The following is a 27,149-nucleotide window of genomic DNA, read 5'->3' as shown; positions in this document are numbered from 1 at the left end:
CGCTGGCCTAAGACTTCCCTCTCCCGGCACCCCACCTGTGCTTCCTTCTTTACTGGCCGCCTCCACTGGCAGAGCAGACATGACTCAGAAACCGGTTCCCCTGGCTGTAACAATGATACAGCTCTGGGGTCATTACCTGTAAGCCAATGCCTTTGCTTCATAGCCAGTCTGTCTACAAGGTGTGTTGCTGTCACAGACTGCCGGGAAAGCTCTTCCAGGTGTGGAAAGAGAGGAATCGCCACCAGCTTGGACTTCCAGGGACCTTTCTTTCCTGGAGGAAATTTAATATTAATTAGAAACGCCTCTAGAAGATTCACTACTGCATTGTAGAGAGGGCGCAAACCCAGCAAGGACCGGGATGGGAATCCTATATTCTGAGGTATGTCACAGTTCTGAACAGAAGAATCCAAAGTGGCTAAAAATTGCTCTTGTTCTCCCACAAATAATTGTCTATCCCTGTTATCATGGCTTATTTTCAATTCTGTTTAGTGTTCCTTCTGAGTATTAAGTCAGGAAAGATTCCGAGTACTAGGATATTTACTTTTTTTGGTTTGGTTCTGTTTGTTTTAATATATCTTAACACAAGTTAGATTGAAATACTAAGTTTTAGCTAGACCCAAGTTGGGGGTGATGGGATATATATTTTCTGACATCCTAATTGCAGAGGTGATGTGAGCCTTGAAAAACTAAGTTGCAGTTATATTGTGTCTCAGTGAAATACACGAGGGCAAGAGAAACTTATACTTAACTGGATTTTCTAAAAAGCCAAAAAATTGGCAGGCTTTTCATGGGACCCATACGTAGAGCAACATCTTAAAGCCTGTTATGTGAAAGGAAGTTCACCTCTGGCAATTATTAATACAGGTTATCACTGTATAGAAACGATGACAGGCAGTACAGCTTTCATATTTGGACTATTTCCTTTTGATAGTTGACAGGACATTTTGCTACATTGAAAGTAGCTTATTACAGTGTTTTCAATGTTTCAAAGGGTGATGTTTGAATAAGAGTATCAGAGACATAGTAATGTTGTGCTTCTTCTTCTTCTTCTTCTTCTTCTTCTTCTTCTTCTTCTTCTTCTTCTTCTCCTCCTCCTCCTCCTCCTCCTCCTCCTCCTCCTCCTCCTCCTCCTCCTCCTCCTCTTCCCTCTCCTTCTCCTTCTATTTCTTGTTATTGTTATTATTCATGACTTACTCCATGTCTGACACTGTTAACTTGCTAATCAGCATTCCATTCTCTAAGCTCAAGGGAGCCTCATTGATTTTGATCTGCTAGCATGAAAGGTAGTTGTTTGGCACCTCCTTCAAGTGCACATGTGCGAGCATGAGTTTGTGAGTGTGTGCACATAAGTGTGTGTATTCCTTAACTAAAGGCATTGTCTGCTTATTTCACCATCCTGGGAATATCTTGCTCTGTGATTTTGGTCTCACCAAGAAGTCACACACATATGAGGATGGCAAAACATATCATGTGTATTAGCATTCCACTCTGGTAAACTTTCAAAGTGTCAGGGAGAGAAACTCATTCATAGTGAAGTTTCTGGGACACTCACGCCAGAGTTCTGACTCACCTCATGTAGGGTCCACAAAACTAGTTTTGACAAGAATTCTAGCTGTAACCTGTTCATCATTGTCGTCGTGAAAGTTAGAGCTCCTGCTCAGGGTGGTGATTTTTTTTTTTTTTTTTTTTTTTTTTTTTTTTTGACTTTTATGTGCATGGAGATGAGCCCAATCTTGTTCAAGTGTAGATTAGGATCATGCATTGTGGCCCCCTAATTCTCTGTATATGCAGATGATCCCTTAAACAGTACTGTGACTAGCCTAGGTTGTGGAAACAGCTGCAGTTTTTTTTTTGTGACTACCAGAGAACCGAGCAGTGCAATTGCACAATTGCATGTCAGTTTGATGTTGATTTGTCAAGCAAGGCAAGTTTAGGCCAGGTCAGGCATGTTTAACTACTTCCAAGTAGAGCTGATAATCGATCCCAAAGTGACTTTTCAGCTATGTCAAGGACAAAATAAGTTAGAGGTTTTTAATTTTTTTCCATTAACCTGCCCCCCTTTTTTGAAAGATTTATTTAGTTCACTACAAAGGGCACAGGACTGGGACACAACATATAGTAACATAAACTTTTCTATGAAATCTTAAAAGTACACCCATATACACACACCTCAAAAGGATCCCATAGGTAATTCCTCAAAGTTCAAGGCTAGTATTGATCACAAGTAGTGTGTGATAGATTATTTCTCCACTAGTGAAATGAGCCAATTCAAGCCAGATTAAAATATATTAAAGGCAGGTTTATTGGGAAGCTGCTCTGGACAGGTTCACTGGCCCCAAGGATTGAGGCCAGGGGAGCTGCAGTGGGAAGAGGTGGGCTGAGGGGAGGGAGAGAGAGAGAGAGAGAGAGAGAGAGAGAGAGAGAGAGAGAGAGAGAATACCTGAACTGAGAAGAGAAGAGGAGAAGAGAAGAGAGAAGAGAAGAGAAGAGAAGAGAAGAGAAGAGAAGAGAAAGGATAAGGAAAAGGAAAAGGAGGAGGAGGAGGAAGAGGAGGAAGAAGAGAAGAGAGACCAAAATGTCTGGATTATATAGGAAAGAATCTCTGGGGGAAGGGCAGCCCAGCCCCTGGGCTGGAAAGTTCAGGGTTGAGGGCAGGGTATGCCAGGTAGGGATTGAGGGATGCTGAGAAAACCTGGAGGTCAGGTCTGCTTTGATATGTAAATGTGCACCTCAGTCCCTGTCCTGGATCTGAGGATCGGAAACCAAACAGTATGGTGGACTATGGTTGAAACAAATAATGTTGCTGTGTTGTAAGGGGAGGCAGGTTCTAGGTCCTTCTATGTCATTTTCCTTGGTACTTTGCTTCAGAATTGGTAAGCTGAAGCCTGTGACTGAATCTCTGAGGAAATTTTTGTTACTGCGGAAATAGGATAGGGTGCTTTCGTTTTTGGCAAATGATTTCTGAACTTGTACAATCTCCCTTTGGTGTCAGGGGAGAATTTTCCATCTGATACCAGGTCTGGAGATGTAACTTGATTAAATAGTCTTCAGAAAGTGAGAGTTTAAAGGCTGTAGCGATCTGTTATTGCTCAATTCCATTATGGTAGTTCTCCTCACCTTGAGGGGTTCCTTACCTCTTCTTTACATCAATATCTCCTAGAGAATGTTGATACAACCACAATGCTTTACTAGATTTCCAAATATCCTGAACTAGTGGGTCAATAGTGGGGACCCAAGCAGAAGTTAAAAACTCAACTTAATCATGGTTTGTAATTGTTGACTTAAAAACACTGACCTGATTCTCACACATTGTATTAATTTCTAAGCCTCAGTTCCTTTTCCTAACCCTCTCTGTGTGTCAGTCAAGAAGGGATTTTTACCCATGTTCTCAGTGCTCACCCCTACAGAAGTCTAGTGTTAGAGAAGCAGCGCTCTAGTCAAAAAGATGCAACCATCTCCCTTGGAAAAGGGGCTGGGAACCACTTGTCCTGGGCACTTCTTGTGCTGTAAGAAACACTAAAGAGATTTCTGGGAAACCATCCCTAGGAATGAGATGCACCATCTGAAAGGCAGGGTAATGAGACGGTAACCTGAAAGTAGAAGGGACAGGTAGCCTGATCAGAGACACCAGTCATGAAGAAGGGCTATGCGTTACACAGGTGGCTCACCCAGAGACTCTGGGAGAAAAAAAATCTTGGCTACCTCTTCTCTCGGAAACTGGAGAGATCATTCAATTTCTAGCATGATAGGTGTAATTCAAAAATGTAAAGAATGGTGGCGATATGACAGACAGGAAGGGGGCTGGGAAATGGTCCTCTAGGTGCAGTGGCCATGAATCCTTCTTGTGGCCACAAGTCACTGAAACTATCACATAGTCTTATAGATCCCAAGACCTTCGAAGACCTGAGAACAGGTAAGAATATAGAATATTCAAGAACAGCTGAAATGTTGTAAACAAGGAAAGGAGTAGTGGATGGGTTTAAGAGAAATGCCAGCTCAGGTTCTGTTAATCATGTAGTTTAATTCAGCTGTACTTAGCATGGCCATAGGTAGCACCATCCACAGGCCCATAGATCTGGCTACCTCACCCTCCCCTGCACTGGGATTGTAAGCGAGTACTATCATATCTAGGTTTTGTTTTTGATGTGTGTTCTGAAAATGACATTCAAGTCTTCATGCTTGCAAGGCATCTGAGCTCATCTCTCCAGACCCATCATCAGAAACCATTTTAATAGAAACAAAACAGTGCTCGCTTCGGCAGCACGTATACTAAAATTGGAACCAAATAAAACAAAACAAAAATTATGCCTCTCAAATTGAAAAGTGCATAAATTTTTAAATAAAATACTATGATAAATAAAATACTATGGACATTTAAAGCAGCATGCACAGGACAGATTACAGGTTTAGATAATGTCAGTTAAGCACACATGTTAAAGTCAGGAAGATACAACTGTCACAGGAAGGTTTTTAGTTCTTTGTAAACACATGACACCCAGGAAACTTTGCATGACTTTAAACTGAAGGGTCAGGCTGTCATTGGGTGAAAAATGGGACATAAGCTTGCATGGGGTCCCAGGGACACACCACTATAATTCAACAAATCCTTCAGAGATTTGTTCATCCCTCAAATGAGACTATATAAAGGAAGTCCTGGAGCTTCCTCTAAGACCAGAATCTCCTAAGCCCCGTGGTTCTTTGAAACTTACACAGAAAACACGTTTCATTTTTCTTCCCTTAACTCTTTAATTTAAATACAAACTAATTTGTGACCCAGGGAAACCTGAATGGGTTTCAACTTTAAATTTACCAACAGAAAAAGATTTAAGATGTCATTGTCTTAGAATAGACCAATTATTGTCAGAGGGGATTCATGCCCTTTGTAAATATTTTACCTCATTAGGCGAAATGATCGAATTTAAACAATCCTTGAAGCACTCAATGAGAATTTTGCAGTTTGCTCCAAGAAAGGCAAGGTGCAATACTGGCACAGTCTGGGGTGGGTTGGGGTGGAGTAGAGTGTCTTGATAGGGTTCCCTTTCTCAGCCTGTTAACAAATTAAAAGGCACAGAAAATCTCCAGTGCAACAGGTAGTCCCCGAGAATGCTCAACCATCACAAACAGCAGCAGCCAGAATCAGAAGGTGAAGAAAGGCTGTTACTGCAGGGTGAGGATTTAGTCACGTGCAGCAGACGCACAGAGAAAAAGACTCTAGACCAAACAGAACCGGATGGGGAAGCCAAAACTCCAGCCTTTTCTCAATGTCTGGGTTTCTTTCTCTCTCTCTCTCTCTCTCTCTCTCTCTCTCTCTCTCTCTCTCTCTCTCTCTCTCTCTCTCTTTCTTTCTTTCTTTCAAGTTTCTGAATAATCGGTTAGAGTTTCCCTCTCCTAACTAAGGATTGGTCAGTTTGAAGATAGTTAATTGGCCCACAACTGTTGTGTGACAAGTCCAGATTCTGGCCTTGAACTTGTTGAACCAGGTCACATCAGAGGGGTGGACAAAAGCCTACAGTGCTTTCCTTAAAGCTTTCAGACTTTTGTCTCAGATCAGGAAGGTGAGGAAGAAGTCAGCCATCTTGGAAGTTTGCTTACTTTGTTACCTAGGCAACAGGGCGGAGTGTGGGTAGGGCTTCCCTCACCTGTCTGCCCACCAGGGAAATCTAACTCCTAGTCTCTTCATACTTACTGCAGTGTTAATTTTACTGTGCCTCAAAGAGACGCACAGAGCAGATTTTTTTCTGTAGTTTAAATTTGGCTTCATGGTTTCCTAGCCTTGTGCACCTTGCTCGGACCACTCTTCCTACGAGAGACCACAAGTCTAATTTTGCTCTGGTCCACCCTTCTCCATCCTGATAATTTACATGTGAGGCACATAATTTCAGCTGACAGACAGGTTTCCCAACTTTTACTCTGGGCCCCTTCACACAGCCCTTCTCCAGCCATAGATTTGCTGAAGAAACCTCTATACCAGCTCAGCCGGCTGTCCTTGATGACTGTCTCCACGCTTGGTGATTAAAGCCATTTGGTGTTTTCATTGAGCCCAGACACTAGTCATTAGGAACGCACCAATCCCTCCACCCATGTTTCAGGAGCCTCTTCTACCCTGTCCTCCACCCTACCTCCCATGTCATTAACCCGTTAAACATCAATGCTATTCCTCTGACAACCCATGTCTACCAACCCATATACTTCATGGCAAACATTTATTAAAATGAAGTGTGGTGACCAAAGTATTTTTTTTTTTTTTTTTTATTTCTGGCCAAAAAATTTGTCAGCCAATCTACAGTTCTTTCTGCTGATTTTACCTGTCTTTTCTCCAGTGCTCTGGGGCCAAAATTTTCCTGCGGGGTCATTAGACTAACTAATTTTTTGCCCCATCCTGTTCTTTCTGCACTCTCCTAGCCATTCCTGTAATAGCTGATTGGATCCTTCTGCTTCAATGATTAGGAAAGTGGCTGGCACTGATTGAGGGCTTTGGGTGACTCAGCCCCAAACAAACTGCTTCTTCCACACGGTCAGCTTTAATTCTTTCTACAGCTCTATGAAAAGGAGCAGTTAGTGGATGGAGGAAGAAACTCAGCACAAGTGTTTAGGTAAATTGTCCAAATCACACCTTGGTAAGGTGGGAGAGTAAAGACTAGAGCACAGGAAGGTCACAGCTGAAGCATGTGCTTCTAATCACCTGAGAGCACCATTTGCAGTCCTGGCTGGACCCTATATATTATCCACACACAAGCTCTCACTGGCTGTTCGCCCTGCTAAGCTTCCTGTAGCTTCCTTTCCCTGAGAGTTGTTCAAAGACAGTATGCTGAGTGTTATGAAATATGATGCAGCGTGCGGGTATGTTTAGCGGGCCTAAGCCAAGGTGTACCCCTGAGAAATTACACCATGTAACAGACCTGGTGTACAAGGTTTACTGGGGGAATGGAAGGGAGTGAGGACCTGGGGAAGGAGGTAGAGGCAGAAAGGCAAGATGGGAAACACAGGGCAGAGAGTGTGAGGAGGAGGGAGGGGGAGGGAGAGAGGGGAGGGAAGGGGAGTGGGGACTGGAGGGGGAGGAGGTGAAGAGGGGAGGGAGGAAGGGGGAAGGGAGGGAAGGGAGAGGGGGAGAAGGGAGGGGAAAAGAGGGGAGAAGAAAGGGGAGAAAGGGGGAGGGGAGAAAGAGGGAGAGAGGGCAGGGGAGGAAGAGGGGAGGGAAGGGGAGATGAGAGTGAGAGGGGAGGGGAGTAGGGAGGGGGAGGAGAGGAGGGGGGAGAGGAGGGAAAGAGGGGAGAGGAAGGGGAAGTGAGGAGAGGGAGGGGAAGAGGGGAGAGGGGAGGGGAGGAGAGGAAGAGGGGAGGGAACAGGGGAGGGAGAGAGAAACAGAAAGTTGGGCAGCTTAAGCAGCTGCTCAGTGACAGCAGGCCAGTGGGATTGCCTGGACACTGACACTGAGAGCAGGCCAGTGGGATTGCCTGGACACTGACACTGAGAGCAGGCCAGTGGGATTGCCTGGACACTAACACTGAGGCCCCTGTGTGCCTGAGCAACCTCTTGCCCTGTCCTGTGCAAACTGCTAACTGCACAGTGATTACTACATCTAAATCTTCCTTTTATCTTGAAAACTTTCCTATTCTGCTGTTAGGTTATTTCTGGTTTCTACTACTGGCTTTTGTTTTTTGTGGGGGTTGGTATAAGAGGTAATACTATCACAGTAGAGAGCAATGAAGTGGGGTGTGAGTCCTGGGTGCGACAGAGTTGGTGCTGGGCATACAGGGGAATTTGGAGTTTTAGAGGTCATTTTCCCGGTGGGATTACTCTAAACTAAAGTGCTTTGAGGTTGCAGGAACTTGAATAACACAGAACAGATTTTCTCTATGCCTAAATGGATACCTCCATCTTCTTGTTTACTCTCTACTTTTCGTTTTAATTTTACTTTTTTACCTAACATAGCAAACGACACACGTAAGTACAGCGGAGTAACATGACTCCTCCTCGTGTACAATGCATAGTGACCAAATCAAGTTTCTATTAAATAATCATCATTTCTTTATGTTGGGAACCGCAGAATCCCTATTCTCTACTTATTTATAAAATATATAACAAATTGCTTAAAACTGTAACCACCCTTCCGTGCTGGTAGTATTCTCTTCTTCTTCCTGTGCGGGTTTTCTGATGCTGAGCTGCCCCCTACTGGAAACAGTGCAAAACAGCAGGGAATCTTTTGGGTTCCACTTGAATGTGACTTAAATTACCCTGTGCTATTTAAGCTCATTGAGGAGCTGGCCCTGGGAGTGGAGTTGCCCCTCCCATATTCCAGACCCAAGCTTGTTTGTCTCTAAGTGTTCTCCAAGACTCCTTTCCAGGGACAGTTTAGCCCCAGCGGGCTCTGTTAATGAGAGAAAAAAAGAATGATGCCAAAGAAAGCTCAAGGTTAAAACATTGGGACCAGCAGAGGAGTAAAATGAAGTAAAATGCCTTCGAGTTGGGAAATAAGTTGAAACCGGAAGTTCAGCCATGGGAGGCTCACTTATGGAGAGAGAGCTCAGTTGGGATCCCCATCTCCCCACCCCCACCCCCGACTGCCTATCTTAGCTTCCCCAGTCCCTTTCTGCTGGACGTTTACAAGCCTTTGATTTGATGATGTGACCTAGGTTTGCTCTTTCAACTTTCAATCCGTCCACTTCAGCTGTCTCAGCTGTGAGTTCCAGACTTGATCTTTGCTATCTATGTGATGGTGATGCGTCTACCTGCTACTTGAGTATTTGTTCTTTTGCTCAGTATATGCTTAATAAACAGGCTCATTTGGAACAGAACAATGGCTATTGTAGATATTTCTCTGGAACATACAGAACAGTGAGTTCTTAGTCACTGTTGATTGACACCATGACCGTGATAACTCTTCTAAAAGAAAGCATTAAATTGGTGGTTGGCTTACAGTTTCAGAGGGTCAGTCCATTATCATCATGGCGGAAGCATGGCAGTGTGCATGGCTCTAGGACAGTAGCTGAGAGCTAGCTACATCATGTCATGTAGGCAAGAAGCAGAGAGAAAGACTCGCAAAGCTCACTGCCAGTGATATACCTCTTCCAACAAGGCTACACTGTTGTGGTGTTCAAGTCCGCTGGGAGAAACCAAAGACTGAGAATCTTGTTGGGCGGTTGGTGCTTTCCACTGCTCCGACAAGACTGGAGTGCAGGAACCTTGACTGAGTTCGTTCACAGCAGGTGCTGGGCCATGAGAGGCCACGGGGCACCCCTGGGTGGGGAGTAAACTCAGCCTGATTCGGGGGGGGGGGGCACAGGGCTCTTGAGTGGGGAACCCTGGGCCCGGAAGTCGATTGGTCTCAATTCTGGGGCTCCAGGAGCTCTGGGGCTCTGGGAGGCTGCAGCAGAATGAAGAAGAGGAACACGCAGCGTGCTGAGAGAGACAAGGGGGGGGGGGCGGAGAGACAGGGCTGTGGCAGCACCCCGCAGGATGTGCTCACATGTTCTACTCGCTTGGCTTGAACCTCATCTCCAGTGGCTGGAACACAGAGAAGTCCTCCACGATGACAGTCTTCAATGACACCAGAAAGTCCTGGGTTCCAAGAGCTTTATTGACATGGTGGATAATAGATGGTCTGGATGTGCACGCCCCCCCAACCCCCCAAGCCAGGCGGGACCTGACTTAAATAGGGAGAAAGAAGGAAGGAGGGACTTGGAAAAGAATACTTAGTTACCTATGCCCTCTGGCCTTTAAGTAACTCATTAATATGGAAATCTCTCAAGGCCTGAGGCCTGTAGTCACACCCTCTACCTGTGAAGGGTGACATGTTGCCTTACTTGAATGCAAGGCGCAGGTCAAATGGAGGTCTTAGACCACATGTCAGGACCCTGGGTTCTGGGGGCATGGCCGAACACCTGCCGTTGCCACATTGGAGTCGGGGTTTGAGGCCTATGTCACACCAAAAACCAAGACACCCTGTCATGGTCCCACAGTACACTACTATTTACTTATTTACTTCTTTATTTTTGTGCATGTGCGTGTGTGCACACGTGTGTGCGCGTGTGTATTATATATTTATGCTAGGATATGAACCCGGTGCCTTGCATACTTTCCGCATCAGCTCTAACACTGAGCTGCCCTCAGCATCTACCACTTTTCTTTTCCAAGACAGAAACTCTATTTTCTGGCCAAAGGAAGCCTAGAAGAGACTAAAGGTGAGATCAGGCCATATTTAAGTAATATTCCCTGTGTCTACTGAGAAAGTCTCTAGTAACTCTCAAGATAAGTGTCTTCTGGTCTTCCTATTTTCAGTTTCACTCAGTAAAGTTTTTTAAAGAATCCAAGAGGAGGAATTTTGATCTTGAAAGCAGGAGCTAGGCACACAGTACGGAGGGTTCAAATGAACTGGGTGGGGTGCAATGAGGAGTCGGGAGGACTGTGGAAAACTGGGAACAACTGCCACTAATCACCAGTTATCAGCTGCCGCATAGGGAATGTGGTCCAGAATTATGAAATCTATAATAGTTTAAAGAGAAGAAAGAAGGTGAATTGTTGTAAAATGATTTAAAAATTTAATGAGAGGATATATGAAAGGAAATGTATCAGCTCCAGAAATGCCAAGAACAAGTTCTTAACACAAAGGAGACTTATTAGACCCAGAGCAGAAAAGGGGCAGGGAATAAGAGACAGAGCCAGGAGAGGCTGAGGGAGAAGGGGAAGGGAACAAGGGAGAGGGAGAATAGATATTAGTCCCTGGGGGTCAAAGGACTGCCTCAGGATAGAGAGGAGGCAGATGTGGCCCATAGGCAAATAGCAGCTTATAAAGTTAGAGGGTGAAACCCCATGCTAGGATGAGGTGTTTAGTTTTAATTGGGCATGGTAATTAGGTGAGCCAAAGAGGGCTTTTAATTTCTGGACTTCACTACTTTGATGCTGGACCGCAGGAGGAGGAAGTAGCCAAATAAGGAAATAGACCTTGGTGGCTAGCTTTAGGAACGTAACATAATGGGTTTAGCAAGACAGAGGGAATTGAGGAGAAGGATGAGACTTGCCAGAGCCATGTTGGAGCATGCTCGCTTGAGATTTCCTTCAGTACAGCTTTCAGATGACCTGCTCCCAGCTCTTCACAGCAGACCCAGTTCTCTAGAAGCACAGAACAAATAGAATGCATCCATACCTTTAAAGGTGAATTCTTTTATTAGATTCATTTACACAATTAGATGCTGAAAAGTCTCACATGGCAACTTGTAGGCTACAGAGCCTGAAAGACCAAGGGCAACTAAGTTCACGGAATTTGATACCAGCAAACAAAAGCAAAAAGTAGTCAATGATACAGCCCAAGATGAAACCAAGGCCTAGAAGTCCCCTGTAAGGATACTGCGGTAATCTGCATTTCTATATTTGCGTGTGTATGTGTGCGTGTAAAAGTATGTGTGTGCATGTGAAAGTATGTGTGTGTGTGTGTGTTCGCCTGTGCTATAGTGTAGGTATGGAAGTCGGTGGATATCTTACAGAAGTTGGTCCTCTACTTCTTCCTTGTGGGTTCCTAGGTTAGAACTCAGGTTATCAGGTTTGGTGGCAAGTGCCTTAACCTACTGCAGAGAAAGTCACATGGGTTTTTGATTACCCACGGCTGCCCTAAAGTCTTTTCTCCCTTAATGCACATTTCTACTCTACCCAGATACTGCTCTTTCTGATAATCTCTTCTTAATTTGCCATCATGTTGAAAAATTTCCATAGTGGATGAGATTCATAGTGTTTCATCCATTTGTTTACCCATTCATCCACATGACCTTTTGCCTATTGCATGTTGCAAGCGATTTTGGAAAACGTAAGCAGATGGGCGGTAGACTTAGGGTAATGTTTTCTTCTTGGTGGTTCATCCCTGTATTTCAAGAATTGTTCTGCTTCTCTTGACTCAGCCCATCTGCCAGGCAGCCTACCAGAATGACTTGGGGCAAGTGTGGCGCTGGGTGAAAGAAAGCAACCATTATGTGGATATTCAAGATGGCTTCAATGGTGATACTCCCCTCATCTGTGCCTGCAGGCGGGGGCACCTGAGAATAGTCTCCTTCCTTTTAAGGAGAAATGCTGACGTCAACCTCAAAAACTTGGTGAGTTTGCTGTGGGATGGTGGTCTAATGCAAATAGCATTGTTTGATGTAGGACATTTCTATAGGCCTAACTTAGAGTATGTCTTTAGCCAAAAATTTTTATCCACATAGTTGCATTAACAACTTGTATAATGTTTAAAAAAAAGAATGTGCAACTACAATGAGCTATGTAGTTTCTCTTATAATCTGATGCTTGCCAAAAGAACAAAGAAAATAAGTTAAACAAACAAACGAATGAATAAATGAATAAATAAACCAAATTAGCAAACAAACAGAACAAGGGGAGGCTGTGGAAGGATTACTAGGAGATGAGAGACAGAACAATGTAAGGAGGTATGGGGGAATATACCCCAAATACACCCCAAACAGAAGGAGCGGGTGTAACTGTGAAGCTTCTCCTCAGATTGGTGGAACTGATGTCACTTTTCTTTCTTACAGCGTCTAATATAGACAATTACCTGTTCTTTTAATATAGGGTTGGATTTTTTATAATTTTTTCACTGATGCATGTTCATGTACTTGTGCTGAATTACATGAGAACATTTTCACCCAAGTCTCTTGTATACTTTGAACATTTTCTCTCTTACCTTCTTACCTTCTCCTTATATACCCCATGCATCTCCTCATCTTCTCCTTATATACCCCATATACCTTCTTACATTCTTCTTATATACCCCATATACCTCCTCACCTTCTCCTTATATACCCCATATACCTTCTTACTATCTCTTTATATACCCCATATATACCTTACCATCTTCTTGTATACCTCCCTGTACCTCCTTACCTTCTTGGGTCTCTCCTCTTCAATTATTCTCCTTTGTTCCCCAAAGACAATTTTGCTTCTAATTCCACTCAAATATTTATACATGATTGCATGTATCTTTATTTAAAAAATGACCCACAAAGGAGAAAAAATGAGATATTTCTCTGTGACTGACAGTTTTCTTCAACTGACCATCTCCAGTTCCACTCGTTTTCTTATGAACGATGTGACTTCATTTTCCTTTGTGCCAAGACAGTCCATGCTTGTTTCATTTATTCCTCTGGTGATGGGCATTTCATTTGGTTTTATGAGCTAGGCATGGTGCAGTGTGCTGGAGTAAACATGGTTGTGTTTCGGGGCCTTCCTGGCACAGAGAGGAGAGTTAGAGGTCTTTGTTGATGGGTGGCTCATAGAGTGAGTCAGAGTTGTCCAGGGGAGGAGTGAGCCAGATGGAATGGTCAGGGGAATCTTGAGCTGACTTTCTAGCAGTCAGGCCATTTCTGTGGCCCTGACTTGGGTGTAATCAGGTCATTTCTGCTGTTCTGACTGACCAGCAATCAGGTACTTCTTTAGTTACACAAGTTTCACAGAACAAAGACAGACTAGTGATTATCCAAGTGGTACAAAATATATGTTTGACTTTTCATTACATGTCCAGGGTTACAAGTTCAGTCACAATTAGAAAATACAAACAGAACAGATTTGTTAGCCTCATAGCTACGATTTAAAGAATCTAAATGATGTCTTCTCCAAGGTAATTTACATTTAATGTATGGCAGCCTGCTTTTAGGCTGGTAGCATTTGGTGTTTACAAGCACTCCAGATAAACAGAAGAGATCTGGGACAGTGTTTTTATGAGTAGAAAATACTAATACCTAGCTCCCATTACTATCTGTTTCACCATCTAAGCTATAACATAGGAAAGACTTATTTTAGTCAATCTTATTTATTGAGTTTTATTCTTTCAGAAGTGTATCCTGTATGACTCCTTATCTTTAAACTACATTTTTAGAAACCTTAAAGCCTATAATAAAAAGAGACCTTGACTCTGTAACTCATTCTGCTGGCCAGTCAGAGTTTGTCAATTGTCTGTTTGCTCTGTATCAATTACACTATTTGAGTTAGCTCGGGGGCAGATACTCCAAGAAGATTCCTGGAGTAATGGCTTAATCTAGCTCTGTGTTTAATATCTCCAGGGCATAAGGAGGATGTCTAAATAGTGGCCAGATAAAGTTAATTTTAGGATTTTCATAAAAACATTCAGACATATTTTTTTTCTCAGAAAAGACAAAAAATGAATCATAATGCAAAAAGTCCCCAGGAATGTAACACTCAGTGACCAAAACCCAAAAGTGAGAGATAGAAGGACAGCGGTTACAACAGTCTGCTCTGCTTTGCTGGAACTGTGCCAAGCATCTTTGCTGACTTCACAATGCTGACTTCGTGACTCTTGCAGTTTCTAGTGGATACGGCCATGCCAGTTGTGCAAGCAGAGCATCTGTGGTGTGATTTGGAGTTCTTCAGTAAATCCCTAGAAGTGGTGTCTCTGTGGTCCATGTGGTAGATCTGTTTTTAATGTTTTGAGATGCATCAGTACTGACCTCCCACAGTGGCTGGACTAGATACATTCCCACAACCACTGTGCTCGGTTCCCTTGTGTTCATATCCTTGCTGCCTGTGTTTGCTGTTACATATATTATCTGATGTTTGCCAAATGAGCAAATAAGATAAATAAATAAAAAATAACAAATAAATCAAAACAAGCAAACAAACAAAATGAGTGGAGGCTGTCTGTGTCAGGACAGATGGGAGAGGAGAGAGAAGAGTAAGGAAGTGTGAAGAACAAACCCCAAACGGGTTTGTTTTTAGCGACCTTTGTTCTGATAGGGTAGAACATTAAGGAAATTTTAATTTGCATTTCTCTTATGGCTAGTGACATGGATCCCTTTTTGTCTGTTTGTTGAACATTTATCATTTCTCTTTTGAGAGCAGTCTGCCTTCTCATTTGTTCCCTTATTGACTCAGTGGTTTGATGTCCTGTTGTTTAGGTTTGTTAGTTCTTTGTGAATTCTACATATCAATCTTCCTTCCGTTATGGAGTTAGAAAAAAATACTCCATTTTATTTTGCAGACTGCATCTCCACTTGATCAACTATGTTGTCTGCCATGTAGAAGTCGTTCTATTTCAGGAGGTCCCAGTTGTTGGTTGTTGTCCTTAGTCCCTGAACATTCTTAATCCTACCTATTCTACCTATTCAGAAACCCCTTGCCTGTGTCTACATCCTGAAGTGTCTCCCCTACTTTGCTACTACAGTTTCAGAGTGTCACAACACAGATGCTTTTGCATCAAGGTTTTTGTCCTCTTTGGACTTTATTTTTCTACAGTGTGAAAGACAGGCATGTGGTTTTATTCTTCTACATGTGGACAACTAGTTTTACCAGAACCATTTGTTGAAGAGACTGTATTTGTTCCAATGTATATTTTTGGCATGCTTGACAATAACCAGGTGTCTGTAGTCCTGGGAGTTGTATCTGGGTCCTTTTTTCTATTCCACTGACCCACATGTTAGATTTTGTAACAGGCCACATATCCTGCTTTTGCTGTGGTGGTCCTGTAAGATAACTTGAAATCAAGTTCAGTGATACTTACAGCATTTTCCCTTTTCTTTTGCTCAGGGTTGCTTTGGCTGCCTGGGCTTTTGCACTTCTATTTCAACTTTATGATTCATTTTCTATTTCTGTGAATAATGGCAAAATTGAAATTTTTGATTGGGAGTCCATCGAACCTGTAAATAAATCACTTTTGGTAATATAGTAATAATCACAATACTGTTTCCTCTACTCCATGAATGTGAGGGGACTTTCTATTTCTTAGTATGTTTTTTCAATAGCTAGCTCTCAGACCTACAGGGAGAGGGTGAACGTGTATTGCTCAGCTGGGGATGGCCATGCCACAGACATAATGCCTCAGACCAATATAAAGGGTGAGGCTTGGAAGGAGGTTAAAGCCTTTCTCAAGTCCAAGTGCAGATACTGACAATGTGTGCATAAAAAGTCCAGTATGTTTACAGTCTGAACCGTGCTCCCCTACAGAGTCTACTCCTATCAACATTAACTGATCCTGCTTCCTTGTTGTTCAGTTCTGTGCAATAACCCCTCTTCCATGTTCAACTGTATATAATAAATATATTGAGTTTTGCTGCAGTATCTCCATCTGAGATCCAACATCACACCAGCTCTTCTGTATATGTATGTGTCCACTCTTCATTCCTTCACCACCCCAACTGAGTAGATCCTTGGAACCATGCAAAACATGACAGAGATCTCTCAATTCTTTTGTTAGGGTTATCCAAATATGTATTTTAGACAATTGTAGGTGGGAAAGTTTTCTTGGTATTTTCCTCGCATTTGTCATTGATTCGTAGGAAGATTACTGGTTTTTATAAGTTAAATTTGCACTTTGCTCTGTTGCTGAAATGAATGTCTTCGTCAGATATGAGAGTTTTATCTTGAAGTCGTTACAATCTCTTATATAATGGAATCAGATCATTGGCAAGTAAGATACCTTGACTTGCTCCTTTTCTGTCTATATTCCTTTTATTGCCCCTTTGGTTTTATGGCTCTACCCAAGATTTCAAGCATTACAGAATTAAGAGTGGAGAAAGTGGACACACTCTTGCCCTATATCTGGTTTCAGTTTAGGATAATGTTGCGCATAGTTCTGTGGCTTGAGGACTTTATTATGTTGAGATGTATTCTTTCTGTTTATAGTTCTGTTTGATTTTTTCCTTTTACCATGAAGATATCCTGAATTTTGCCAAACATCTTTTCTTGATCCATTGAGGTAGTCATGTGATCCCTGACTTTAGGCTGAATTATTAATTTTGTATATTGAGCCATCTCTGAAATGAATACAAGTTGATCACAGTCATCTTGTGCTCCTGTGTTGGCATTCCAAGTGTTTTGTTGAGGACTTCTATATCTATGTTCATTGGTGAGATTGATCTATAATTATCTTTTTCATGTATTATTATCTGGTCTAATTGCCATTGTAATTCTTGTTTCTTTAAAAATATCTTGGTGTTTCCTTTGTAGTTTAGAAATTAATCTGAAAAGCATTGGCTTTTGTTTTTCTTAAGGTTTGATGAATTCAGAAGTATATCCATTTTGACCAAGTCTTTCTTTGGTGTAGAGATTTATTATTATTATTATTATTATTATTATTATTATTATTATTATTACTGCTTCAAGCTCATTCCTTATTATAAATCCATTGCTTATTTCATTTTGGTTTAATCTTAGCATGCATACAGAAATTCATATGTTTCTTTTAGATTTTCCACTTAAGTAGAATACAATTTGCTTATAACCTGATGATTTCCCAAATTTCACTGGTATCTATTGTAATATTTTTGTTTTAGTTTGGTTTTCTGTTGCTGTGATAAACACTAACAAAAAAATACATATGTGGCAGAGGACAGCCTTGCCTGGCAGAAATGAGAGGGAGGCCTTAGGTCCTGGGAGGTTTGATGCCCCAGAATATGGGTATGCTAGAACAGTGGGCGGGAGAGTGTGAGAGCACTCTTATACAGGCAAAAGGAGAGGGGAGGGCAGATGTGAGATGGGGGTGTGTGTGGCGGAGGGGTAACCAGGAAGTAGAATATTATGAGATTGGGAGTGGGTAGGGGTGGGAAGTGGGATATCATTTGAGATGTAAACGAATGGAATGATTAATAAAAATTAAAAAAAACTTGGGGAGAAAAGAATTTATTTCATCTATAGGTTATAATTCATCACTGAGAGAAGCTTAGGGTTTGTCAATATTGTTTATTTTTTCAAAATATTAATTCTTATTTATCAGTTCTTCCTATTGTTCTTTCTTTCATTCATTAAAATAATAATAATAATAATAATAATAATAATAATAATAATAATAATAAAATTTGTGTGTATGTGTGTAATGTATATGTTTAGGGACCTATGTGTCAGGGATCATATGTGGAGTTTGGAGAACAACTTCGTGGAGTTGCTTCTCCCTTTGTCTGAGATTTCATCTACTTCATCCTCATAGAGACTCTTACTGTGGGAGTAGAAACTTTTGGAAGACATTTTGCTTTGGTTTCCATGTTCCTTGTGTTTTTGAATTGAGGCTTTTACAAACTGAGTTAGGTTGTGGGTGGATTTTAAAATAATATCCTCACTCTTTTTACTGGAAGTGCTTGTAGTGTTGAAGAGGGAAGTACACTGTCATAGGTTGAGCTGCTATTTTTTTAGGCTAGCCTATAAAGAGGTAGGCCCTATGTCTCAGGCACCAGAGTCAGTCCTTAGTATTATTCTGTGAGTAGGATTTTGCCTACAAACAAGAGCCACTGCTCTAGGCCCAGTGTTATATTTGGTTTTAGCCAAAAGGCTGGCAATCCATAATAGGCCCATTATTGAAATACAGTAATAGTTAAAAGTGTTTACTTCTTGAGCTCTAATAATTTCAGAAAGTAAAGGAACACGGATAATATTGTATGCACCAAGATGTTCCTTAATGTGGGCGTAGACAGGAAGGAAATAAACCAGTAGGCCTAGCGATTGGTATTTGGAGGGTGAGGAAAGGGAGAAGTCACAGTAAATGGAAGGGTGCAATAATAGAGACAAGGGGTGGGTGTATGAAGATGCTCTGGGTAATGAATGATAGGAGGAAAAGAAAGAGGCAAAGGAATCCCCTCAGATAGCTTAGAATAATACCACTCTCAGAAGGCTGAGGCAGGGAGGCCCCATTGAGCCAGACTGTGCTCTTTGGTAAAACCAGTCAGAAGGAAAATGAAACAGAAAAAAAGAGAGAACTGATTTTCAAGATTAAAAGACAGAAGAAAGAAGAGAAGGAAGAGTAGGAGGAAAAGGGGAGGAGTGGGGTCAGAGATCAACAGGGAATGAAAACAGAACAGAGCAGGCCTACTCTGGCCAGCTAAATTGACACTGGACATCAAATAAAAAGGAATAAAAGTGAGAGAGAGGGGTTGAGGGTATGGGTTCTGGGTGTGGTCATGTGCCTGCTTGTTACACCCTGGACTCTTAGTATTTGTTATTGGGCTTTTGGTCCAGTCACACCCCTAAGTGTGACTTTAAGGGAATTGGTACCATGAGTGTTAGGTCCTTCATGGGTGCCATTGTGACTATTTTTTCTACCCCCTCCCCCAAGTCCTTTCTAATGCCTGCTGTGCTCTTGGAAGCCCTGTCTCTGTTTCCCTCAGACTTCGATTATCATCCTACCTTGCTGAACGCTGTACCATTTTGATGCTCTTTCTTCCTTGTGGGCTAGAGGTTCTGGTTCTGCTGGCCAGGTATCCGTGCATAGTTCTGTGACACTTGTGTTTCCTTAGAGTACAGTTTATGAAGAGTCTGTGGCTGCCAACCTGACATGTGCACAAGTCTTTCTAAATGCCCTCTTACTGTTGTTGAGTGCTTATCAGAGATGGTTCTCCTAGTACCCCACTTTGCTGATGCATACAGCTTTTCTCTCTTCCCCCCTCTCTCTTTCCTAATCTAAATGTCTATAACTTAAAGTACAGTATAGATTTTCTGCACGTCTCTGTCTTACGCTATGGCTCCAGTCGAGCAGTACTCTGTTTTATTGCTTCTGTTTGATATGAAAGAATTGTGCTAATCTCTCTCTGTGGGGTGGACTCTGGACTCTCATTCTGCTTATAATGTTTCTATTTTACTTTTCTATTGAAACGAGACATTTTAGCCCCCACTCACCTATTTTAATAGCTGTTATCCAGAGTTCCTGTTGCATTCCCCAGAGACTCTGGTGGAGCATTCTTGCATGCTGTCCACCATCTTCCAGTGTTCAGATACTGGTACTTCCTGTTGTAATGTTTTGGTCACCAGAAGATCCTAATGTGCCTGGTGAGCCTAAGGATGTTATTAAGGATCTTGCTGGAGACAAAGAAGCTGGTGAACCTGAGGTACACAGACACATACAGGATGTGTTTAAGGAGGAACCCACATTTGTCTTGGAAGCTTCAGAACCAAGAGAGAACAGTATGAATGTGTCTTTCGAAACATTTCTGTGGTGTCCTTTCGGACTTCTAACATTTGTATTGTAGTAGAAGAAACATTTAAACTGTACCAAGTAAATACCCCAAACAACTTTTGCAGTCGTTACAAATGTTGAGTATCCACTCAAGTGCTTTCAATGAGTAAAACAGTGAGTAGGGACTCAGTTGCCTTTTTAGTGAGTTAAAGACCGGAACACTATGGGCAACAATGTATTATCAAAAGGTTAGTCAGAGCTGGAGAGATCTCCCATTGGTCCAAGGTTCAGTTCCACATGACTCAGACATTCTTAACTCCATGGGGATCTGTCACCCTCTTCTAGCCTCCATGGGCATCCAACATGTATGCAGTGCACTTATATACATGCAGACAAAACACTCATACACATAAAATAAAAATAAATCTTATTTTTTTAAAAAAATCCCTTCCAGATTTTCTTGCTTGCACTTAGTGTTTACTTGGGTGTCTTCCATAGACCCCAGTACTTAAGTATGAAACCCAGGGCTTTGCACAAGCCAGCTAAATGTTCTGCCACTGAGTCAAGCTCACAGCCTGGCTGAGTTCACACACAAGTCATCCTTGAGTTGAATCTAACAGAAGCAGCTCGATAGAGTGACAGGACCTTCCTGGATCACATCTGGGGAGGTAGGTGAGCGTCTCTGTCAGAAATCAGAGGCCTGTGGGTTCTGGAGGCATGCTATAGGTGGCTGAAGAAGGGAGATATTTGACCGCTCCTGGGCTTTGCAGAGGTGAACCTCAACCATTCTAGTAGGATGCTCTAAATGGGATTAAAATCATGGAAAGGGCCTTATTTATGCACTGTAGACTAGCAGTGGGCTTAGCAGTGGCATTGTGGTGTTGCATTTTGGCTTTCCATATATTTTTAATGGTGGTTTGATGCTTAATTTTACTTTTTGCAGATATTAGTTGTGTATCAATAATGGAAGACAGTTTTTTATATTTTTAAAATATATTTAAGAATTACTTGATAGGCATTACCCCCAGTGATGGGTGGGACCACCCATGCATCTCAAAAATTTTAACTCAGAAATATTCCTGTCCAAATGAAAGACAGGGACAAAAAATGGAACAGAGACTGAAGGAAAGGCCATCCAGAGACTGTCCTACCTAGGGATCCATCCCATCTGTAGGCACCAAACCCAGACACTATTGCTGACACCAAGAAGTGCTTGCTGGTATGGCTGTTCTCTGAGAGGTTTTACCAGCATCTGACTAATACAGATGCAGATACAGCCAACCAGTGAGCCCTGGGGGACCTCAATGTCAGAGTTAGAGGAAGGCCTGAAGAAGTTGAAGGGGATTACAACCCCCATAGGAAGAACAACAATATCAACTAGTAGGACCCCTCAGAGCTCCCAGGGACGAAACTGTGCCGGCTATCCCTGACCAGCAGGAATTAAGACAGGGAACAACCAGTTCCTTCTCACAGCAGTTTACTCAGGATGCTTAGCAGTTGGTAGTCAAGATGGTGAGCCCCCGATCCCTTCCCGGGCACAGCTTATAAACCCTGCCAGGAGCCCATGAACTCATGCCACGTGCACCATACAGCTGAGGTCACTAAACAGCAAAACAAGCTATGTGGGATAAACAATATATTTATCAGAGTGTGCTTCAGCTGTTATAGGCTTTTGAAAACCAAGTCTTTCATCAGGGTATATGGTTCCAGATGGCTGCAAAATTGATCTAGCCGCTTTCTACTAAAGTTGGCTCCCAACACGAAACCACCAACCAAAGAGTACACATGGAGGGAGCCATGGCTGCAGGATACATACGCAGCAGAGGATGGCCTTGTTGGGCATCAGTGGGAGGGAAGGCCCTTGGTCCTGTGGAGGCTTGTTTCCCCAGCATAGGGGGATGCTACAGCAGTGAGGTGGGAGTGGGTGAATGGGTAGAGGAGCACCCTCACAGAGGCAAAGAGGAGGGGCTAAAGGAGGGATGGGATGGAGGTACTGTGGAGAGGAAACCGAGAAGGGGATATCATTTGAAATGTAAACAAATAAAATGATTAACAAAAAAACTTTAAAAAAAGGAATTACTTGATAAGTATTTGAATGACATGTCCTATTATTAACTCAGAAATATATATTAAAACATTGGCTCAATGAGAAGCAAGTTGAACTAAAATTAAAACACAGGATACCATGATGTTTTTGTCTTACAACTGGCTAGAATTAACAAGATAAATCAAATGTTGACTGGGAAGGAAGTTTCCATCATCCTCTCACTGTAGCATAATTTGGTAGCATCCTGTGAAACTATGCATCTTTTATGTCAGATAGTCAATTTATAGAAATTCGTGCAAAGTACAAACTTAGAATTGTTGACAAGGCTTTGTGAATAAGTATATTTAAATAATATTTGTAGACATTACAGTTTAACAGTTTGAACAATCCACTTGGTAGATACGTCGAAAGAAGTTAGAAGAGTTTCATTCAATGAAAAAAAGCCATTAAAATTCCATTTGTAAACATTTTGATGCTGTGGGAGATGTATTTATTCTAAAGATGCCTGTGTAAACTGATGAAAGCCACATATAGTTTTGAATATACAGCATTAAAATATTGAAAAGTCTAAATACTCAAATTCTACATATGTTTATTTAGTAAGACAATGTCAGTAGAGTATAATGTTATTAACGAAGACTTGGCTGTTCAGCAATGTAATTTTAAAGTCTACCATTATATTCTTGGCTGTTTTCTACATTTTCACAAGGCAGACAGGTACCTCGAGAACAGTGCTTCCACCCAGGGCTCACTCACCTCTCTTGTTCTCTTTCCCCACTAACTTGGTTGGTATTCCAGTTAGCACAGCAGCCTGTAGGCCTCATACTTGTTTGCGCACACTTCTGGCCTCCTCCAAGTATTGGGACCTGAAGGTACACACTCCTCACGGCACACATTATCGCCATTGGACACTGACATATTTGAGGAATTAAGTTGTTTGTCTTTGTGCTAGGAAACGTGGGAATTGCCAAGTCATTAAAACTTTCCACAACAAAACATAAGACAGATAAATTTTTATCACTGGTAACCCAGACAGTCTATGTCTGTGTGCCTTCTCATACTAACTTTATTCTTATATTTGTATCTCATTATATTATGGTTTTTTTTTTTTTTACCTCAAAAACTAAAGTACAAGGAGCCACCCTGGGATGGATTGTATGTGCATCCACCTCTGTTTTTATTTTTGGTCCTTTCCCAGTGTTCCTTCACACTTTGCAAATTCAACATCCTTGTAAACAAAACCCCGAGGTAATTAAACAGATGTGTACCATAAAAGAAGGTACCTAGGCTGAATATGTACGTGGAGTATATGGTTTGGAATATGTAGTATAGTCCTACATTTAAAAATTCTATATATGCTTATGATGCTTATGGAAGAGGCCTGAGAGAATATGGCATAATGTCATAATCAACTCTGTACTTTTTGGCAGTGAGTTCCTTAGAAATGAAAAAAAGAGAAGCATGAACTAAACCTTTTAGTGTGATGTTCTAAAAACAATGGAATTTTAACTAATGAATTCTTTTCTTAATTGCAGAAGGAGAGAACCTGCTTGCACTATGCTGTGAAGAAGAGATTTACCTTCTTTGATTATCTGCTCATCATTCTTTTAATGCCTGTTTTGCTAATTGGATATTTCCTCATGGTGAGTACTGTTGTCAGGGCAAAGGCCAGACGTGTAGCAGAGCCATGGAATGGCTTGAGTACCTCCCAACAGTGTGATGTAAAGGAACGGCAAGAAGATCAGCCTTGTTTAGTGCAGCTGTTTCTTGACTTACAGCGGAGTCTTATTTCAACAACAAACCTTGCATGAATGAAAATGTTTTAGGTAGAAATGCATTTACTTTACCCAGCCTATCAATTGCCGTGGATTAAGACCATGGTACATTCTACAGTAAACACACAGTGCTGACTACCTTCTGATCACACTGGGAACTGAAGTTCACCTCCATTGCCTGGCAGCATATGAATCTCAGAATCACTGGCTAAGACCTTTGTCTCATACCATAACTCTCTGAATGTCTGAATTTTAAAGATCCACCCCACGGGTGAGCTGGAGTGAAAACCATAACTCCTCTGCCCCTGAAAGCTAACACAGAAGCTGTTCTGGGAGATTGTGACCTAAGACACTAAATCATGATTGCATGGGGCTTTGGCAGAATAATTTTCTTGAATAAATAAGTAGTTAAGTAATGTAGGAATCCTGTTAAGTTGAAGGTCAAACATGGTTATTTTGTATGTTTTCTGTTTTCTTCAAATAGGGTGACCATTCTACACCAGTTTTTTTTCTCCACTTTTTCCCCATCCGGGTCCCATTGTGACCAGTTCTACCTTTAAGAGATGACTGAAACAGTGGATCCCTTCCCCATGTTACCTGGTTGTGTTCCGTCTTTTATGTAGCTACCAGATGATGGGCAGTAGTTATTTCCATTAACAGAAGCTCCAGTATGAATTCCACCAGTTGATTGAAGCAGTCCCAAACAAGATGTACAAAATGTTTGTGAAACAATTGCTTGTATGTGTTGTTTGTAACAGGTATCAAAGACAAAGCAGAATGAGGCTCTTGTACAGATGCTTCTTAATGCTGGGGTTGAAGTTAATGCTACTGACTGCGTAAGTTTGTATTCTGAAATAATATTCACATGATATACCTGGGTAGTATACTTGGTAGCAAAGATGAATACTTTGTCTTCCTAGATGTTTTGTGTATAGTTTTCCTCACCTTTTTCTCACTACCATCAGGTAACTTTGGAGTTATGGATATTCTTATACTAAACTCATGAGAATAAAGCATTTGTTGAATATACAAAAAATTCAGAAGAATTTGTGTTTGTCTGTAGTGATAAATTAAAGATAAAGATATCAAAATACTATCCTTAGTAGATTGGCAGCTGGAATTAGAATGCCTGTGCAAACATTTAATCTTGTTACTTTCTAGTTAAGTGAGCTTGAAACATTATAAACCTATCTGACTCAATTTTCTCACCCATCAAATGGAGATTAAAACAAATTGTGCTAAAGACTGAACTCAAAGCATCAAGCATGCTAGGTAAATGCTCTACTACTGAGATACGCCTACACTCCATTAATTAATTAATTAATATTTTAATTTAATGAAGCAACCTTTTGTTAAGTTATTCAGCCTGGCCCTGGCCTTGTGACCCTTCAGCTTCAGTCCTCTGAGTATCTGGGGTTAAAGACCTGCCCAAAGTGCCTGGTTGTAAATTAGAAATTAGTACTGACCTTATAGGACAGGTTCCTGCCAAGTCCTCAGAGGAGTGATTAGAATGTAGTTAATGCTCACAGGATGTTAGTAACTGCTTCAATCATGATCCTAACTACTAGAAGATTGAGAGGTCTCTTTTATAAGTGGAAGGTAGATAAGGTCAAAGTTCAGAGAAATTCCCCAGTGGTAGTAGGAGTCGTGGTAACTGAATCATCACCACCTCCCTCCTTCCTATAAGGAAGAAGAAGGTTTTATTTTTTAACTTTTACTCTATACTCCAGATTTAATTTTTCTGCTAATGTTCTCTGAGCAGTCTGACATTTTATTATTTGTTGATAAAATTTTAGGTTTCTAATATTTTAGCAAAAAGGGCAAGTTGGAATTTGATTTCAAAAACATTTCATTTCTATTTTTGATGCCTAATTTATTCTGCAGGCATTCCCATTGTTCTGTGATGAATGACCACCTCCTTCTTACTTCTGTTGATTAGATTACTTAATGTTATATTTGATTTGGTCATAAATGATGATGAGTTTAATATCTTTTAATAAGTTGTACATTTTAGTTTAAAATGGAAAATGAGAAAGGGGAAGATATCAATGAGTTACTAGATTTTTCACATACATAGCAAGGAAGATAAGAAAATATTCGCAGTAAAAGAAATGCAGCTGCCCATGAATGGCTTGCAGATTGGCTTTGCTTAGTTGTCCACTATGAAACACGAATGGTTGCTAAAGGGGAGGGTGCTGAGGTCTGTGCACGGCTGACTGATGAGCTACAAGGTTGGTCCTCTGTGTTTCAGTACGGCTACACTGCCTTGCACTATGCTTGCCAGATGAAAAACCAGACTCTCATCCCTCTGCTTCTGGAAGCCCATGCAGACCCCACGATAAAGAACAAGGTAAGAGCCTGGGAACTCTGGTCTTCCCTCTAGGAAGTTTTTCTTCTCTGGGCCTTTTTTTTTTTTTTTTTTTTTTAAAGTAAGTTCATTGTCCCTCATATGAACCATAATAAAATTAATTGTTCTTATTAAGGAAGGATCTCACTATTTTCAGTTTTGAATTTTAAAAATATTTATATTTTCAGATCTGGGATTAAATACAACATGTTCAATATGCAGGGCAAGTGTTCTAGAGTTGGACTCTATCTCCAACCCCCTTTTGATTTTTAAATTTTGAGACATTTCTCTCACTCACTTGCCCAGGTAGGCCTCATGATCGCTTTCCAGTCTTTTTTTAAAAAAAAAAATTTTTTTTAAATGTATTTTTAGTTTTTTAGAACAGAAGGCTTTTTAAAGTCTCCAAAAAAATCTGCGAGTGAGCAATCTGTCTGAAGTATTACCTATTCCTCACTGACATTGGTCTCTCCTGGAAGTAAATGATCTCTCTCTCTCTCTCTCTCTCTCTCTCTCTCTCTCTCTCTCTCTCTCTTTCCTGCAGCATGGTGAGAGTTCACTGGATATCGCACAGAGACTAAAATTTTCCCAGATTGCATTAATGCTAAAGAAAGCCTCATAGCCCTGTGGCTTTTCATTGGTGACAGAGACACAGCTGAAGGACTGATGTTTTCTGTGTCATGAATTATTGCTCCATGGGCACTCAAGCTGGATGCATCCCCTTTGTGACAAACACTGGACTTAGGATGGTTTTTACATGGAGGTCAACATGGCCTTGTTCTCTCCAAAGAACCCGTTACATGCGTTGGAATCTCTGTTGTCAAACCTGATTTTTAAAGAATTTATAACCCAGTGTCTTCCAAACACAAGTCAGAGTTACCTGTGGTCACATGCTCTCTTTCTAGTGATGTCATTCCTCTGAAGACTTTACCCTACATCCTGTCTTGGGAGATAATTGGCTCATCTCAGGCCCCTTTACATACTAAGCCCAAGCAAGAATCAAAGCATGTGCACGTGTACAACGTGGCATGCATGTGTGGGGAGTTAGAGATTCCAGAGTAAATATTCCTTTGGTGGAAAATCTTCAATAAAAACATATGTCGGTTGTCA

The 27,149-nt window shown here is 41.5% G+C and overlaps 1 protein-coding gene across 1 annotated transcript; it reads left to right on the top strand.

The window, feature by feature from the left end:
* On the top strand, positions 1-27,149 carry Ankrd22 (ankyrin repeat domain 22). The gene is made up of 6 exons (XM_034511166.2): positions 1-379; positions 11,889-12,080; positions 23,456-23,563; positions 24,454-24,531; positions 25,947-26,045; positions 26,584-27,149. The coding sequence occupies exons 1-6, from the start codon at positions 359-361 to the stop codon at positions 26,659-26,661; spliced, it is 576 nt and encodes a 191-aa protein (XP_034367057.1). The 5' UTR covers positions 1-358; the 3' UTR covers positions 26,662-27,149.

This window comes from Arvicanthis niloticus, chromosome 1, assembly GCF_011762505.2.
Source record: "Arvicanthis niloticus isolate mArvNil1 chromosome 1, mArvNil1.pat.X, whole genome shotgun sequence".
Classification (NCBI taxonomy): Eukaryota; Metazoa; Chordata; class Mammalia; order Rodentia; family Muridae; genus Arvicanthis; species Arvicanthis niloticus.
Note: the sequence above shows the minus strand (reverse complement) of the source record. Positions and strands in the feature narration are given on the sequence as shown.

Excerpts from the sequence above, each read along its gene's own strand:
- Ankrd22 (XM_034511166.2), top strand. The coding sequence starts at position 359 with ATGGGAATCCTATATTCTGAG. Across the intron at positions 380-11,888 it reads TGGGAATCCTATATTCTGAG|CCCATCTGCCAGGCAGCCTA; the intron begins GTATGTCACAGT and ends CTCTTGACTCAG. Across the intron at positions 23,564-24,453 it reads TAATTGGATATTTCCTCATG|GTATCAAAGACAAAGCAGAA; the intron begins GTGAGTACTGTT and ends TGTTTGTAACAG.